Source organism: Macaca mulatta, chromosome 2 (genome assembly GCF_049350105.2).
Source record: "Macaca mulatta isolate MMU2019108-1 chromosome 2, T2T-MMU8v2.0, whole genome shotgun sequence".
Classification (NCBI taxonomy): Eukaryota; Metazoa; Chordata; class Mammalia; order Primates; family Cercopithecidae; genus Macaca; species Macaca mulatta.
The window spans coordinates 97,195,001-97,212,902 of record NC_133407.1 but is presented as its reverse complement, the minus strand read 5'-3'; the positions used below and the strand labels follow the sequence as shown (position 1 = coordinate 97,212,902).

Sequence of the window (17,902 nt, the reverse complement as noted above, 5' to 3'; positions counted from 1 at the left end):
TTGTTGTATTTTTAGTAGAGACAGGGTTTCACCATTTGGCCAGGCTGGTATTGAACTCCTGACCTCATGATCCGCCCTCCTTGGCCTCCCAAAGTGCTAGGATTACAAGTGTGAGCCACTGCGCCCGGCCAACATCTGAGTTTGTAACAGGCTATTTTAAATTTATTACAACTTTATTTTGATTGCATAAAGTTCTGCTTTTACTTCACCCCTCCCACATACATTTCATGTTTTTGATGTCACAATTTACATTTTTATACTGAATACTCCTTTTGCCTTAGTTCTTTACACTATAAAAGATGAAGGGGAATAACTGAGTTTTGCTTTGAGAATATCAAGTTCCTTTGTCCTTAATTTTAGGCTCAATGAGAAATCTTTTGATACATAACTTGGGGCAGGAAGCATCACTGGCTCTGGAATCACAGCTCCGAATTCCGCCTGCTCTGCTAGCTCTTCAGTATGATACCTTGGTGAAATTACTAATCACCTCTGAGCCTCAGCTTTCTCACCTGTAAACGGCTTGAGACTGTCATTTGGTTGTGGCAGGCATCCAAACAGTGACGACTTAATGGTTTAACCACTTCCCTCAATTTTATATCCTGGCACCTTCATCAGGAAGCAGTACCCTTGTAGCCCAGGTCTTGGGAGAAGTTATATAATAAAAGCTAAGCTTGCATTTCTGGGGTATTTGCCATGTGCCTGAATGGCACACAGCAAACATTTACATGTATTGTTTCATCTTCATAACAGTTCTGTTTATAAAGAAACAGAGGATTAGAGAGGTTAACCGATTGTTGATTATAGGTAGTACATGGCAGAAACAAGATCTATTTTCTATTTAAGGGTTAAAAATTTGTATTGGCTAGGTGCAGTGGCTCATGCCTGTAATCCCAGCACTTTGGGAGGCCAAGGCAGGTGGATAACCTGAGATCAGGAATTTGAGCCCAGCCTGGCCAACATGGTGAAACCCTATCTCTACTAAAAATTAAAAAATTAGCTGGGCGTGGTGGGTGGGTGTAATCCCAGCTACTCGGGAGGCTGAGGCAAGAGAATCACTTGAACCTGGGAGGCGGAGGTTGCAGTGAGCCGAGACAGCACCACTGCACTCCAGCCTGAGCAGCAAGCGTGAAATTGTCTCAAAAAATAAAATAAAATAATAAAAAAAAATTGTATCTAGTTTATGTATCTATTTCCTGTGGGTTTGGTTAGTATCAGTCCATGAGAGCCTAATCATGCCAGTGCGCTGAGAAAAGGATCATCTGAGTATGTAAGGTGGAAACCTAGGTCTCTGGGTGTGGTGACCTCCTGTGGTGGTTGGTTCAATGATACATGAAGTCCTATAGCCAAAAACTGAGTTAAGTACTATTCTCGTTGGCAGCCCAGCCCCTGTCACAGGAGCATTTGGGTGGCTGGGCTGCTCTGAATAGAGCTGACGATGGAGCTGCTTATCTGAATTAAGGAGGGTTGTCATAGTCAGGATTCCTGACTTTGAGCTAATAAAATTGTGACAACAGGGCTCTAAATGTCCTCCATGACTTGACAGACTAAGCCAGCCAGCCAGGAGACCTGCAGAACTTAAACACAGAGCATTTATTGTTAGAAAGGGCAAGTCTTATACTCAAATAGGTTTTAACACGAACACATTAAAAGGGAGATGGCCCTGGCCCCCACAGTGTCTCTGCTCTCTCCAAGGCATGTTTCAGTTATACTGCAGCCTGGCCAACCACTGTTCCCTGTAGAAGTTGAAGTTCCTCTGTATTATCCAGCAGCTGGAGGAGACGGAGTACAGCAGACTCTGGAATGCCATTTGTGTGAGTTCCATCTACTTTCTAGGCTTCAGGGGAAATGGAAAAAGTCCCAATAGGCAAAATGTGTTTCCTAAAAAGCTGGACAGAGGTATGTGACATTCCTTTGCTTAACAGGCAAAACAAAATCAACGAGTCTGGTGAAGTGACACCATGACAACAATGTGGAGAAGACTGGGAGTCTACGCTGGGAATGGTGCTGTGGACGCTCTGGGCACAGGATCCCAATTTGGAACCTCTTCTCAGAAGCGTGGGAGGCGGTGGAGGCCAAGCCCACCAGAGGCGGGGTCTCTCTCCAGCGGCCTTGGGATCATCTCTGGTTCTCCTGGGCTAGGCTCCACGGAGTCATCAATCCTCAGTCACAGGTGGGGGAATGAGCTGCAGCTGGAAGTTCTCATTCTGGAAGATGCTATTGAAAGCAGGAGCACTCTGCGAGCCACTGAATGGCCTATAGCTCTCGCTGCTGCGATTCTGGGAGAGTTCCGTGAGAAGAGCCAGCTGCAAAGGAAGGACACACATCAGCTAAGGTTTGTGGAGAGCAGAGGGAAGAGAGGCTCCTGAATCCACTGCTTCAGGTACATGAGAGACAGTGCTATGTTGCAGGAATAGTAACATGCACGGTCTGGATCTTAGGTCCATATATCACAAACTAGCAGTGTGACTTTGGGGCCTTAATTTCCTCATTCAATAATGAGACTGGACTGGTTCGCTCCCAAGGACACACAAACTGTGCTCTCCCTGGCACTGGAGAGCTCTCCCACCCTGGGCTGGCCCTGCGCTGAGGGCTCCTCCAGCTGCCCCTGCTGCCGCCCTTCTCTCCCTGTGGATGTGCCCTGTGCTGAGGAGCTTGTTCTCAGCTCTGCTCATTCCAGGCTCTCCACCTTGGTGCACTCTCCTTGGGGGTGAATGACTAATTATGACCGCTGACTCTGACCTCTCTTCTGCCAACTCAAACTCAGGGGCTCCAGAGTGGAACCCCTGGATTCTACCTTCTCCTTCAAGCGAGTCCTCCCTGCTCCCAGCTTCCTTATTCCCACCAATGACATTAGCAGTACCCTCGTTCTGTCAGTGGCTCAATTCTGGAAGACCTGTCGAGGAGGATAGAAGGGTAGGAGGAGATGCTAATGTCGGCCTGTTGGGATGCTAGCACTCTGCCCCACGGGGGGACCATCCCTTTCACCTAAAGAGGCTTTCTGCAAAAGCAGGGAGCTGGCAGCCTGGCTCTTGAGGTACCCCTGAAGGTCAGAGGAGATAAGAATTCTACACCCAAGGTCCTTAGACTTCCTGACTGATTAGGGTCTTTGCCTGTTGCTTCCCAGAACCTTGTGAGTTAACTTCCACCCCACAAGCCCAGGTCAATACGGTCCCTAATAACAGCAGTTGGGACCTGTGGGACGGGCCACCATGTCCCACTACCAATACTCTAAGGGACCCTGCGCAGGCTCACATGGAGGCCAGTGAAAGCCTGGCCCATGGAGAGCTCACAGCTGAGACAAGCGGGCCATCAGACTCCTCAGGGCAGCCCTGTCTGTGTCTACTAAACACGCCAGGAGTCCGAGGGGATGTCTAACAGCCTCTCGTGACTGCATCAAGTGTCTTTCCATGATAGGTACTTTGCTAGGTCCTTGACGTGTGTTATTTCTCATCCTTCACAACATACCTCTGGGGCAGAAACTCTGCGGCCTGAGAAGTGACTTGCCCTCGGTCACCAGCAGTGAGTAGCGATGTGGGATTCACCCGCCAGGCACCATGTCTTTGAGGTGCCTCCGACCTCTGGCAAAGGGTTTTTCCCTCACAGGCAACGTTGGCACAAGTTCACATGTGTCCATGTGTCACTTCTGTGGAAAACTCAGTACCAGTGGCTGTGGTAACTGGGAAGACATCTAAAGGCCCCAAAGTTCTAAGTGTCAATTTATCACAAGTAATCCAGGTCCTGGCCAGAGACACATGTATGGTGTCATTTACAACTCAGTAACTCTGACTCAAGCTCTAACTGCAAGTTACTGAGCAGGCCCACTCAAGCAATACGCCAGGGGCCAAGAGATGTCCCTTGCTCTGTCCGAGTCCACTTTGTGCCACTTCCTTTCTTCCATAACCCTCTCAGTTGCCCATCAGCCTGCGACGTTCTCTGCAATGACTGTTATGTACGATGCCTTGAACAGAATGGGCAACAGATGCTCAACTCAATGCTTTCACATTCTGACACTGTGAGGTGGGAAGATCAATTGCAAAAAAAAAAAAAAATATATATATATATATATATATATATATTTCCCAGGAAAAGAGGTATTTTTGTGTTCTACTTTGGTAACTTTGTGATCTGGAAATCAATGAGCCCTAAATCAGAGTTCAACAGTTTGAAGCAGAAGAACCTCCTTGGAAGGCCCCAGAAACCCAACTCTTGGGGCAGAGCTTGGCTGAGGCTGGAAAGGGATGGGGTGAGGCCAGTTCAATAAAGCTGCTGGACTGCATCCAGGAGACCCCTGGAGAAGCTTCCTGGAATAACAACCTCTGCCCAGACCAACTCTCAAAGAAGGAACACCACTTTTTTCTCTGGCTGCCAAGTAACCTAGTAGGTTCTGCCTAAGAATGGGGAGTGCGTGAAGGGGGCCCAGGTAGAGAAGCAGAGGACACAGCAGTTTGCACAAGCTTGAGATAAGCTCAGAAACAAATGGGACCAGCTAGAATTGAGGTGTGATCTGGGGAGTGGAGATGCTAGGGTTTGGACTCATTCTTTAGGTGGTGGAGATCCAGAATGTGTCATAAACAAGGGTATGACACATTTGGGTTTAGAAAGGGTGGCCAGGCAGCAGCATGGAGAAGGGACAGAAGGGTTTCTAGCCAATCAGAAGACCTGCAGTGGCCTCCGTGAGTGATGAGGCGGCCCCACTGGGGGTAGTGGCAAAAGGGGATTAGTAGAGAAGATCCCACAGGATGTCCCCAGTTGGGTGGAAGGAAGGGGAGGGGTGAGCCTAGTGCTGCCAGGTCTCTGCTCTGGGTGGCTGGAAGACAGAGGTGTTGTTCCTGAGGCAGGCACCAGGTGCAAAGAACAGGTCGAGAAAGCGATGAGTATGCTTCTGAAGTGCCTGGGGGACACCTGGTCTGATGTGGTGGCAGCGACTGCTAGAAGCCCTCCAGTCTGTGCTCTTCTTCCCCAGTTAGAGTAGACCAAGAATTGTAGCCTGAGGTCTTTTGGAATAAAATCCAATTTTCCCAGTCATTGCAGTGAGGCATGGTCATGGGTCTAAATTCTAGACAGTGGAGATAAGTGGAAGCAACCAGGTTGAACCACAGAAGTTTAAGTCACGTGCTAAGGAAGGCAGAGCACAAGACACACGAAAGCTGGAGGGAGGTGCGTGGATGTGCCCTGGCTGGCTGCAGTTACACTTCTCTCTTGCTTAAACCACTACTACTTTGCATTTGTCTTTCATGGCCAAAACGAATTCAACCAATTCAGATGCCCAGGAGGGTCTAGGGCTTCGGACAGATTGGGCACCTATCCATATCCTAAGCAAAGCCCTCCTGGGATCAGCCTTCTGGCCTGCTCTCTCTGGAGGGAGGTCAAACACAGAAGCCCTTCTGTGTCCTCACAGGTCATGGTAGGTAAGGGACAGACAGCTTTCCACTTCCTTTGCTCTCTCTGCCAAGCTCGGAGTGCTCCCTAGGGCCAGGGTCTGTTGTCCATGTAGCCATAACAGGGATGCCAGGGCACCTTCCAGGTTAGGAGGAGGCTAGAGGGAGGTTCCAAGACACTGCCTTTCTAAAGCAGTAAATTATAAATAGGGAAATGAAAATATAAACAACCACACAAACATTACCCTGGAACTTCCTCGGTAGAGACGGCAAAGCTGATCAAATGCTTGGATTTGCTGTGGATCCAGAATAGGTTCTGAGGTTCCCTGAAGAATAAAAACCGATACGATTAACAACATCATGTGGCTAGGCAGCCTCTGAATGTGCTCTACACGATGCTGAAGCAGAATATGGTGCTTCCTTCATTCTTCTGAAAACAATCCATGCTACCAGCAATTAGTGACGTATATACTGAACATGAGTTAGAAATTGGCACGTCCCCTAAGAACTCCCCTTGGTGTGTGGCTGCAGGTTGACCTGTCTGTGGACCCTTTTCCCAATGGAGTCTCCAAATGTCCCGTATGTACAGGTTCCTTTCAGGTTTCTTGATCCCTCTTTGGCATCACTATGCAGAGCTAGTTAGTTCCTTCCAGCCTTGCATTCCCATGTCCATCACTTCACATGGCCAGCAAAGATACCCCTTTTCTCTGTCTTGGTAACAGGAGATGCACTGTCATTTAAAAATCTCATCCTCTCCCTGTTTCATTATAAAGCTGGTAGCTACCTATGGGGTTGCAAGATTCATCTGCTGCTTTTGGGAAAAGGGCCGGTCTAGCCTGCTCTTACAGCAGCCTTGTTTTGTTCCACCTGTTACTGTGGTGGGACCTGCCAAACTGCGGTTTTTCTCTCAGTGGACCTGATCCAACTCACATGCAGAGAGAAGAAATGGAATCCTGGGGGAGGCGGCCATAGGTTTTGGAGTCAGAGGAGAATCTGGATACTAGTTCTGACAGTAACCTGCTATGTAACTTTAGGCAAGTCACCTCACTTCTCTAAACCTCAGCTGCCTCACCTGTGGGAAGGAAGGGGTAATGCTTACCTTTTGAGATTACCAAAAATTAAATGAGATATATATTTAAAGTGTCGCCTGCCTAGAACCAGGCGAGGGTTCAGTACACACTAGCTTTTCTTACAATTCAGAGATACCCATAGTTAAAAGTTGATTTCAGAAGCGTTTTTGTTTATGTATAAGATTAGTTGAAAGACATTTTTCTTTGCCCTATATTATGAACCTGTCCCAAGCGTCTGCACTGTACAGGTTGGTGGGTAAGAGCCTGCACTCCAGAGTCCATCAGCCTAAGCCCAAACCCTGGCTTTAACAATTATGAGCAGCAATCTTAGGCAAGTTCTCTGAGGTGGGTACTTTTTGCTTGCTTGTTTGTTTTTGCTCACATGGGGATAATGACTATAGCTATACCACATAAAGTGGCTATGAAGATTCAAGAAGGTAATGCACGCAGAACACATAGTAGATGCACGGGACTCTGCAGGTTCTCACTGAGCACTACTAACTAGAGAGCACAGGAAGGCCCACAGGTACCACGCACAGGGCCGGTCTCCAGGGGACAACGTCATGTGGCCCTTGTCCTGATGTGGCTACAGAAACAGAAAGGAAGGGGGCATCAGAGCATCATGCACAGGCAAAACTGGGTAATGAAGGAGGCTGGGGGATGTGCAGGAGTGGGTATGCGGAGCGTGAGAGGGAAAGCTTCATGGAAATGAGAGCTGCTACGGTCAGCTCCCTGTCTGTCTTGCTCACCAGTGCCCAGTACTGTGCTGCACAGAGCAGCCACAGAGTCATCATCTGCTATCACATGAAGGGATGGGAGGGCTGACATGCAGATTTCCGATTTCTTACTATTTATCACTGGAGTTGTGACCAACCCTCTGCCATGCAGTAAGAACACAGGGCAGGGCTTCTGACACACTTGGGCTCAATCTGGACTCTGCCCAAGACTAGGTGAGTGGCTTTAGGCAAGGAATTTAGCTTTTCTCAGTCTCAGTTTCTTTATCTATAAAACTCTACTTTGCAGAATTGTTGTGAAAATTAGACATCATATATGGGCTTAGCATCTATTTGATGCTCAATCAATGGCAGTAATTACTGTGATTGTGTTGTTTATACTCCCAGAGAGAAGTGCCCCCTAGAAAGAACAGTGGGATGAAATCAGGAAACATGGGCTCCAATCCTGTTACCTGCTCCCTGTATAACCTGAGGAGGTCACATCTCTCCTCTGAGTCTATGTTCCAACTGATTAAAGGGCAATGCCACCCCGGCCACACTCCACCATCCAGGGAAGACGTGGGCACCACGAGATTAACAGGCATTTAGGGCATAGAAAGTTCAAGAAAATTAGTAATGTATACTGAGCCTAATCATGGCTTTTATCTTTTATTGCATATTCGGAAGCAAATTAGGGGTAATGTCACAAAGACACATGGCAGCCCTGAAGAGAAATAACAGTTTCCATCTACAGATGCCAAATTAGGGTCAGACAAAAAATAAAGGAGGAGCAACTAAATATGAACATAATCTCTGTTCACATCTAAAAACATAAAAGTATTCTCAGACCACTAAATCCCCCAGGATAAAACTGGTTAGGAGTGATTTTCCAATTGGAAAGACAGAAAAATGCATTTGCTGCTGTCTGTTAGAGCAAATTTCTTTCTTTCCATGTAACAAAGTCCAGTGTTAAGAGCTAAAAATTAAACTGTAGCGAGTGTGAGAGGAAGAAACAGTGGCCACCCTGGAAATGACCTTGTAGTACTCAGCATTAAAGTAAATCCAGTGGAAAGCGAGGTCCTGATGGTCTCTGAGAGCCCAGGGAGGGGTGTTGGGTTAACACGGCTGCCAGCACAGTGCGAAGCTCAGTGACTCACAGAGGTGAAAGTGGGAGCAGTAACCATATCCGCTAGAAGGAAGAAAACAAACCGGGGCTCTCAGGATCCACAGACCTCTTTTTTTCTTTTTTTTTTTGAGACAGAGTCTTGCTCTGTCGCCCAGGCTGGAGTGCAGAGACATGATCTCAGCTCACTGCAACCTCAGCCTCCCAGGTTCAAGCGATTCTCCTACCTCAGCCTCCTCAGTAGCTGGGATTACAGGTGCGCACCACCACGCCTGGCTATTTTTTCTATTTTTAGTAGAGATGGGGTTTCACCATGTTGGTCAGGCTGGTCTTGAATTCCTGACCTCAGGTGGTCCATCCGCCTCGGCCTCCCAAAGTGCTGGGATTACAGGCGTGAGCCACTGTGCCTGGCCACAGACCTCTTAACAAACGTATCAAGCTCTGATATAGGAAAACAACCATGATCCACTGCTACCTTACAGACCAAGTTCTCAAGAACAGGGCTGATTCTACTCCTAGGGATATTGGACACGAAGCCTTCCAAATCATACTCGAAGACACAGACTGTCACAGAAGTCTGAGCTCTGCTTGTTCATTTCTTACTCTCTACAACTACTAAGATCCTGAAATCAAAACCCTAACATTTCCTTTCCTAATTATCTTTCCACACTAACACATGAGAGGATCAAATCATTGAGAGAGACACGGGCCACTCTGTATAATTCGTAACACAATCATGTCTTTTCGGTATTCTAGAAGCCTCCTACAGGCGCTTCTGTAATTTTCTGGTGGCAATGAAGGTGGAGATGAAGTAGGACGAGTGGAATGAGAAGCATATTTCCCCCTTTTCTCCCTGTATGCCCTCCACCTCACTTTCAAATCTTTCCCTATATCTGTTACAGCCTCAGCCAGTCTTTTGCCACCACTTAAGCTGTTTCACACTGGAGGTCCTTAATATTTAAAAGTTTTGCCTAAATCAAAGTTTGGCTTCAGAGATAAAGGAAAAGCCACATACATACCTCCTTCCCCTCTGCAAACAGGAAATACTTTTTCTAAATTCCCACCCACAACACAGTTTGCTCTCAGATTGAACCTGACTCCTCATAGCCCCTCATTCTCTAATGCCTCAAAACTCTCAGTAGGTCACAGCTAATAATGAATTAGGTAATGAAATAAGACGACAGGCAGACAAGCTGCTAAGCTGCCTAGAGAGAGGAGGGGAAAATGTGGCAGAACGTCTCTGCAGGAGATTCTTTTATAGTGGTCATGACCCTAGAATGACCAGCTCTAGGGGAGGTGAGTGCTTGAGGCCACAGAGACAGACTGAAAGGCTAACTGAAAAATAACCTTAAAAACCCAAGCCCTTCAATACCACAATTAAAAAGAAACAACATGGTGACCGTTCACAGCACAGGGGAAAACGCTGGTTTACGTTTTCTCAGATGTGACACAGAGGAACAATCCTCCCTCCCCGCTGCAGCAGCTCGCTTTATCGATCGTGTAATGACCATGTGCCAGCCACTGTCACAAGTACTGCGCATGGATCATCTCATTTAATCATCTCAAAAACCCTACGAGGTAGGTACTTTTCTTATTGTTATTTTACAGGTGAAGAAACTCAAGTCCTGGGATTCAGTGATATGCCAGGTCACTCTGGCTGGTGGTGGAGCCCAGATCTGAATTGGGACAGCCCGGTTCCAGAGGTGCCTTTCATCTGCCATTCTCTCGGTAGCGGTCTGAAAGAAGCCTGAGGAAAGTCACTTTCTTTTTTTTTTGACATGGAGTTTCACTCTTGTTGCCCAGGCTGGAGTGCTGTGGCACGATCTCGGTTCACTGCAACCTCTGCCTCCCAGGTTCAAGTGATTCTCCTGTCTCAGCCTCCCAAGTAGCTGGGATTACAGGCACATGCCACCATGCCCAGCTAATTTTTATATTTTTAGGACAGACGAGGTTTCATCATATTAGTCAGGCTGGTCTTGAACTCCTGACCTCAGGTGATCCGCCTGCCTCAGCCTTCCAAAGTGCTGCCATTACAGGCGTGAGCCACCATGCCCAGCCGACTAAGTCACTTTCAAGGGCCCCAAAAGGTTATGTGAGCAGTGTAGGACTCGCCTGGATCAATCTGCTTAATCAAGCTCCTGTGAAACTGATGGACACCTGCCCTCCTTCTGGGGATCCTTCACGATTCTGCTTTCATTTCAAAACTCATCCCATCATTCTATAAAGTATAAACAAAAGACCCAGGAGAGAGGAGAGAGCAGCTAATGGAAATAAATATAGCTAGCTATTAGTGTTCTGCTTAAAAATGACTTTGGAAGCCTAGACCAAAGCCCAGTGTTAAGAACTAAGCTTCGTTCTGCAGTGAGACACTTCACATACAACGTAATGACAGTTTTGGGTACATACTAGGCATTCACGAATGCCTCTGCCATCACAGAAAAAAGTCTGAACTTGGCTCTGACACTAATTAGTTGTGTTGATATCCCTCATATCAGTTATCTCAACTACAAACGGGGAAAATCTCTGCACAGCCTACCTTACAAGGCTCTTTCTTGTGAGGAAAGGGCTGGGAAGGGAAATGGAGAAAGCTCATTTCCTGTTGTCCATTAGTCTCTGGCCTTCTGCTAGCTACTTTTATGTTTAATGTGTACATTAGCCCATTGAAGGAGAAATTATTTTCTCTAATTTACCTGTGAGGAAACGGAAGTTTAGACATATTAGAATACAGCTTGTAAGAGACAGGGTAACTCTTGATAACGGGTCTAACCCTAAAGCCCACTATGACATGTTAGTGACAAACATAAGGTGCTCTGAATGTATACAGTTTCGTGGGCTTCTCGTGGACACCCTGGGCTGCCTGGTCTGTGTCTGTAGGGGCTGATGCTGAATCTGCCCGAGTGCCTACCGGGATCCTTTGTGGTGCCATCATAAGGTGATCACTAGGTGAAGGCTGTGTCATTAGATAAGGAAACCTAAGTATCTTCTGTTTGGTGTTGGTCACCTGTTTTGCTCCCTCACAAAAGAAAATGTCCCCCAATTGGTTTAAAGTCTTTGAAACCCATATGCTGTTCCTGCATAGACTTGGCTACTCCTTGCCCAACCTGCTTTGAAAGGCAACAGCTTGGGGGAAAATCTGTGGTGACAAAAGCTGATCATCTCATTATACATTTAAAAAAAATGGATTAAAAAAATGTAGAATACAGTTTGAATTCTTAGATAACTAATGTAGCTCCTTGGTCAAATTCATGACAGCCTTCCTGTTTTCTTGACAGGGTTGGAAAGGGTTGGCCATCTCAATGTATCTGCCTCACAGGCAGGGGAAGCTCAAATTCCCAAACATTAAAAAATCACAGCTGGATTCTGCCACCCACAATGTAGCAGAGGTATTTTCCCGAGTCATCATTATCCCGAGATGCCAGGACAGAGAGCAGGACCGTTACAAACAGGCATGAAAATGACAGCACAGGGACACAGATGGATGACAGTGAGACTGACCCCCTTCCTGGGGCCACTGTCCTGTGCAAACCTGGAGTCTTGCCACACAGCATACTGTGGCCATTTCATAATTACATATTCTATTGTCAGTACAGGAAGATCTTTAAAAAATCCAGAAAGATTACTGTTACAGGGCATGTACTAGGGAAAGGGATACTCTGGGGATCTGCCCTAGTAGAACTTCAAAATAAGCCTCAAAAATATGTGGCTGATTTAATAGTAATTAATAGCTTGCCAGAGAAAAACCTCAAAAGTCTCTGAAGGAAGACAATACAATCCAGATGCTTGACAACACAGAGTAGGGGCTCTCTTTTAAGGAGGTGTTATTATGTCTTGAATAATACCCACCATCAGTTGATATTTCATGGAAAACCAGGGAGCAAAATTTCAATATTATGATGGAAGAAATGTAAATTCTAACCAGAACACACCTAGGATATTTGTAGAAAACAACAAAACATAAAAGTCCCAAGGCAGTGACTTGTCAGCCACAGCAGAGACTGCGCTAAGCCCCCGCCTACATTCCACGTTCATCTCCTCCTCCTTCCCTTCTGCGTTAGCCAATGGAGATTCCCAGTTTCCCGAACACGCCCAATCCAATGTTTGATACTATATGAAGACGTGGGAGCTTTCAGGGTGGCACAACTGATTTGGGACAGAGGTCCAGGCAGAAGGCTACGCTCTGCAGTGACAGAAAACATCACACACATTAGAGCAGTACAATCTATGAAGCCCTGTTCGAATCTCATGACCTTTACAAATGGCTGATAATTCAGCACAGCACAATTAAGAATGGCCTCCTGACTTGTTTTAATGCACAGTGACAGGCTGCTAGTGGCTCTGTCACACATACTGAAGAGAAAGAAGATAACTACCATGTATTGTGGGAAGTGCCTAAAAGCTTCATCAGGAAACATGTTGGAGGGGAAAGGCCCATTTGTAACTCGATCAATAATCTCAACGTCCAAGAAGATGGTAGCCATGAGCGAACTCCTGTTTTGCTGAGGGAGTTCCCTTCCATATAGAAAGGGCATACGATAGTATAGAGAACTACTGGCACCGAGATGGTCTCACACACAGCCCCATAATAAGACACACATATGACAATCTGAGTGGGAACAGACAACTACTCAAGCAGAAGTGTCATATTAAGAAGTGCAAAACCCACAGCCATTAGCTCTCAGCTGCATTAGCATGGGAGCTAATAAATGATGTTAGCTAAGTCTCTGATGATGAGCTGTAAGGCTCTATCCTTGCCTTTTTTTTTTCCCTTTGAGATGGAGTTTTGCTGTTGTTGACCAGGCTGGAGTGCAATGGCGTGACCTCGGCTCACTGCAACCTCCGCCTCCCAGGTTCAAATGATTCTTCTACCTCAGCCTCCCGAATAGCTGGGATTACCGATGCATGCCACCATGTCCAGCTAATTTTTTGTGTTTTTCAGTATACACAGGGTTTCACCATGTTGGCCAGGCTCGTCTCAAACTCCTGACCTCGGGTGTTCCGCCCGCCTCGGCCTCCCAAAGTGCTGGGATTACAGGTGTGAGCCACCGCGCCCGACCAACCTTGGCTTTTTTATATACAAATATTTTATCAATGGCTTAAAGGGAAAAGAACCCTATCCTTGGGAGGAAAAAATGATTCCCAAGGGTCAGAAACTGAAACAATATAAGCAATGCCTGGCACTTGGCTCCAGAAACCAAGGGTATATGCATCAATAGCATGTGTGAACAGAATTGGGAGTTTGATATCAGTATGTTAATTGTTAATCAACCATGCAAAGTGGCTGCTAAAAAAGTTAATGTGCTTTTGGTTCCCATTTACAGAAACAGATTCCAGAGTAAGGAAGATGATAACGTCATTTTGTTCTAAAATGACCTCACCTGAAGTACAATGGTAATACTCAAGATGTGGTATGATAGCGTGGAGAAGATAGAGGAAATGGATTGTGGATGTTCTGCCTGGACAAGGGACCACCGAGGGCTGGAGATTGAGGACCTCAGCTACATGAAGGACTGGAAAGGCTGCACTGTAACAGAAGGATTAAGCTGTTTTTGGTAGGTCCCAGGGGAAGGATCAGGATCAATTGGCTTCACCTACTACAAGGAAGAATTATCTTAGTTACAGCTTCCAAAGATGGAATATCCTGCCCTAAGAAGGTGGTTTTCAAGCAGAGGCAGAACACTGCTTGTTCCAATGGATGAGGAGAGAGGCTATTTCTAGCATGACAGCCTGAGGAGCTCTGCTGTAGTCTGGATGTTGTTCCCTTCAACCCTTGTATTGAGATTGGAGCTCCAATGTTGGAGGGGCCTAATGGAGGTGTTTGTGCTATGGAGGTGGATCCCTCATGAATAGATTAGTGCCTTCCCTGAGGGTAGGAGGTGAGTGATTTCTCACTCTATTAGTTCCCATGAGAGGTGGTTGTTTAAAAGAGCCTGGTACTTCCCTCCCCTCCCTCTCCCGGTGCTCCTCTTGTGTTGCTGAAACAATGCCCCAAAGAGTTAAAAACAATCTACGACTAACAGAAATTCTTGAGTTTGCAACATAGCAGATAAGGAACAATTTGCTAAAATGCTAAAACTTCCTCTGCTTGTGAGATTAAAAAACGGTTGAAATTGGCTGGAAGCAACATGGCTGACTGCAGTTTGTACGGAATGAGCTCACTGATGTCACAGCCCAATTTCTACTGCGTATTTCACACTAATTCTTCCCAAACTTGCACTTGAGACCCATGAGGTAGCATGCAGAGATAAACACGCATCCCTGAGGACTTTCCAGACCTTCTCTTTTCTACTAATCACCTGCTGATCCCAGAATCTACCCCTTGAACCTTTACTAATAAAATTACTGCCTTAGAGCCAGCATAGGGAGACAGATTTGAGCTGGACTCCTGTCTTCTTGCTAGTCAATTTATAATAAAAAGCAGTTCTTTTCTAAAAACAAAAACAAAAGCAAAAACAAAAAACAACCACAGTGTCATAGTGTTGGCTTCTAACGTATCAGGCCAGCAATGCCCCTTTTTCTTGGTAACAATGTGATCTCTGGACATGTTGGCTCCCCCCTTTGCCTTCTGCTTTGAGTGGAGGCAGCATGAGGCTCCCACCAGAAGCAGATGCTCGTACATGCTGCTTGTACAGCCTACAGAACCATGAGCAAAATAAACCTATTTTCTTTATAAATTACCCAGCTGTGGGTATTCCTTTATAGCAATACAAGTGGATTAAGATAAACTCCAAATAAAAACTGGTGAAAACTATAAAATAAAAACTCCAAGCATTTAATGACCAAATGAAGAAACTATCCTCCCTACACTATGAAAATTTGGTAAGAAAGATGACTATGGTTTCTGAACCGACTGCTCCCTTCCCCACCTTCACAACTCAGCAAGACAGAACTCTACACTACTGCAACCAAGAACAGCAGGCTCTCTTTATCCCAAGACCACAGTTGGAAGGCTTTCTTCCCAGTAGGAGCAGGACTTTGGTATTTTTCATCCTGCCATCAGCTACGTGTTGCTGGAGCTAAGTCCTAGGTGAGTAGAGTCAAGAGGTAATGGGTGTTCCCTTCTTCTGGAAGCCTCTACTCATGGAATGGAAGCTCTACCTTGGAGGCTGTGCACTGAAAATCTTTGGTCTCTGATCACCCTTGCCCTGGCTTATGAGTCTGGGAGAGGCAGGCCAGGAGGCTGCTTAGGCTTTCACCTTAGGCTGCTGTCCCTCCCCGCTTCCAACAGCATTCAACTAGTAGACCAGGGGATGACAGTCAGCAAAAAGCTTGCCATTGTGCCTACCCCCAGCTGCAGAGCCCCAGCTCAGAGATTTTTCCTTGGGAAAAAAGTAGATCCTAAAATAAATAACTTCTAATCTTTTCCCAGAGGAACAGACTTCACTTGAAACTGAATATAGAGAATTTCAGTCCTAAGTGTGTTCTTAAGAACAGTGGAGGGGGGCACGCCCAAGATGGCAGAATAGGAACAGATCCAAAAAAAAGAGAATTTTAGACCAATATCCCTGATGAACATCGATGCAAAAATCCTCAATAAAATACTGGCAAACCAAATCCAACAGCACATCAAAAAGCTTATCCACCATGATCAAATGGGCTTCATCCCTGGGATGCAAGGCTGGTTCAACATACGCAAATCAATAAACGTAATCCAGCATATAAACAGAACCAAAGACAAAAACCACATGATTATCTCAATAGATGCAGAAGGCCTTTAACAAAATTCAACAGCCTTTCATGCTAAAAACTCTCAATAAATTCGGTATTGATGGAACGTATCTCAAAATAATAAGAGCTATTTATGACAAACCCACAGCCAATATCATACTGAATGGGCAAAAACTGGAAGCATTCCCTTTGAAAACTGGCAGAAGACAGGGATGCCCTCTCTCACCACTCCTGTTCAACATAGTGTTGGATGTCTGGCCAGGGCAATCAGGCAAGAGAAAGAAATAAAGGGTATTCAGTTAGGAAAAGAAGAAGTCAAATTGTCCCTGTTTGCAGATGACATGATTGTATATTTAGAAAACCCCTTTGTCTCAGTCCAAAATCTCCTTAAGCTGATAAGCAACTTCAGCAAAGTCTCAGGATACAAAATCAATGTGCAAAAATCACAAGCATTCTTATACAGCAGTAACAGACAAACAGAGAGCCAAATCATGAATGAACTTCCATTCACAATAGCTTCAAAGAGAATAAAATACCTAGGAATCCAACTTACAAGGGATGTAAAGGACCTCTACAAGGAGAACTACAAACCACTGCTCAATGAAATAAAAGAGAACACAAACAAATGGAAGAACATACCATGCTCATGGATAGGAAGAATCAATATTGTGAAAATGGCCATACTGCCCAAGGTAATTTATAGATTCAATGCCATCCCCATCAAGCTACCAATGACTTTCTTCACAGAATTGGAAAAAACTGCTTTAAAGTGCATATGGAACCAAACAAGACCCCGTATTGCCAAGACAATCCTAAGTCAAAAGAACAAAGCTGGAGGCATCACACTACCTGACTTCAAACTGTACTACAAGGCTACAGGAACCAAACAGCATGGTACTGGTACCAAAACAGAGATATAGACCAACGGAACAGAACAGAGCCTGCAGAAATAATACCACACATCTACAGCCATCTGATCTTTGACAAACCTGAGAAAAACAAGAAATGGGGAAAGGATTCCCTATTTAATAAATGGTGCTGGGAAAATTGGCTAGCCATAAGTAGAAAGCTGAAACTGGATCCTTTCCTTATTCCTTATACTAAAATTAATTCAAGATGGATTAGAGATTTAAATGTTAGACCTAAAACCATAAAACCCTAGAAGAAAACCTAGGCAACACCATTCAGGACACATGCATGGGCAAGGACTTCATGTCTAAAACACCAAAAGCAATGGCAACAAAAGCCAAAATTGACAAATGGGATCTAATTAAACTAAAGAGCTTCTGCACAGCAAAAGAAACTACCAGCAGAGTCAACAGGCAACCTACAGAATGGGAGAAAATTTTTGCAATCTACTCATCTGACAAAGGGCTAATATCCAGAACTTATAAAGAACTCAATCAAATTTACAAGAAAAAAACAAACAACCTCATCAAAAAGTGGGCAAAGGATATGAACAGACACTTCTCAAAAGAAGACATTCATACAGCCAACAGACACATGAAAAAATGCTCATCATCACTCGCCATCAGAGAAATGCAGATCAAAACCACAATGAGATACCATCTCATACCAGTTAGAATGGCAATCATTAAAAAATCAGGAAACAACAGGTGCTGGAGAGGATGTGGAGAAATAGGAACACTTTTACACTGTTGGTGGGACTGTAAACCAGTTCAACCATTGTGGAAAACAGTGTGGCGATTCCTCAAGGATCTAGAACTATAAATACCATTTGACCCAGCCATCCCATTACTGGGGATATACCCAAAGATTATAAGTCATGCTGCTATAAAGACACATGCACATGTATGTTTATGGCGGCACTATTCACAATAGCAAAGACTTGGAATCAACCCAAATGTCCATCAGTGACAGACTGGATTAAGAAAATGTGGCACATATACACCATGGAATACTATGCAGCCATAAAAAAGGATGAGTTTGTGT

The 17,902-nt window shown here is 45.3% G+C and overlaps 1 protein-coding gene across 38 annotated transcripts in view; it reads right to left on the bottom strand.

Moving 5' to 3' along the window:
* Positions 1 to 1,571: 1,571 nt before the first annotated feature.
* Positions 1,572 to 17,902, bottom strand: part of VPS8 (VPS8 subunit of CORVET complex) — a 388,385-nt gene continuing 372,054 nt past the window's right edge. For all 38 annotated transcript variants that reach the window (XM_077991934.1, XM_077991941.1, XM_077991930.1 and 35 more), the window contains 2 exons: positions 5,624 to 5,704; positions 1,572 to 2,303 (listed from right to left, as the gene is read on the bottom strand). In XM_077991934.1, the coding sequence (XP_077848060.1) occupies positions 2,154 to 2,303; positions 5,624 to 5,704 (231 nt within the window). In that variant the 3' untranslated portion in view covers positions 1,572 to 2,153. The remainder of the gene's footprint in view (positions 2,304 to 5,623; positions 5,705 to 17,902) is intronic.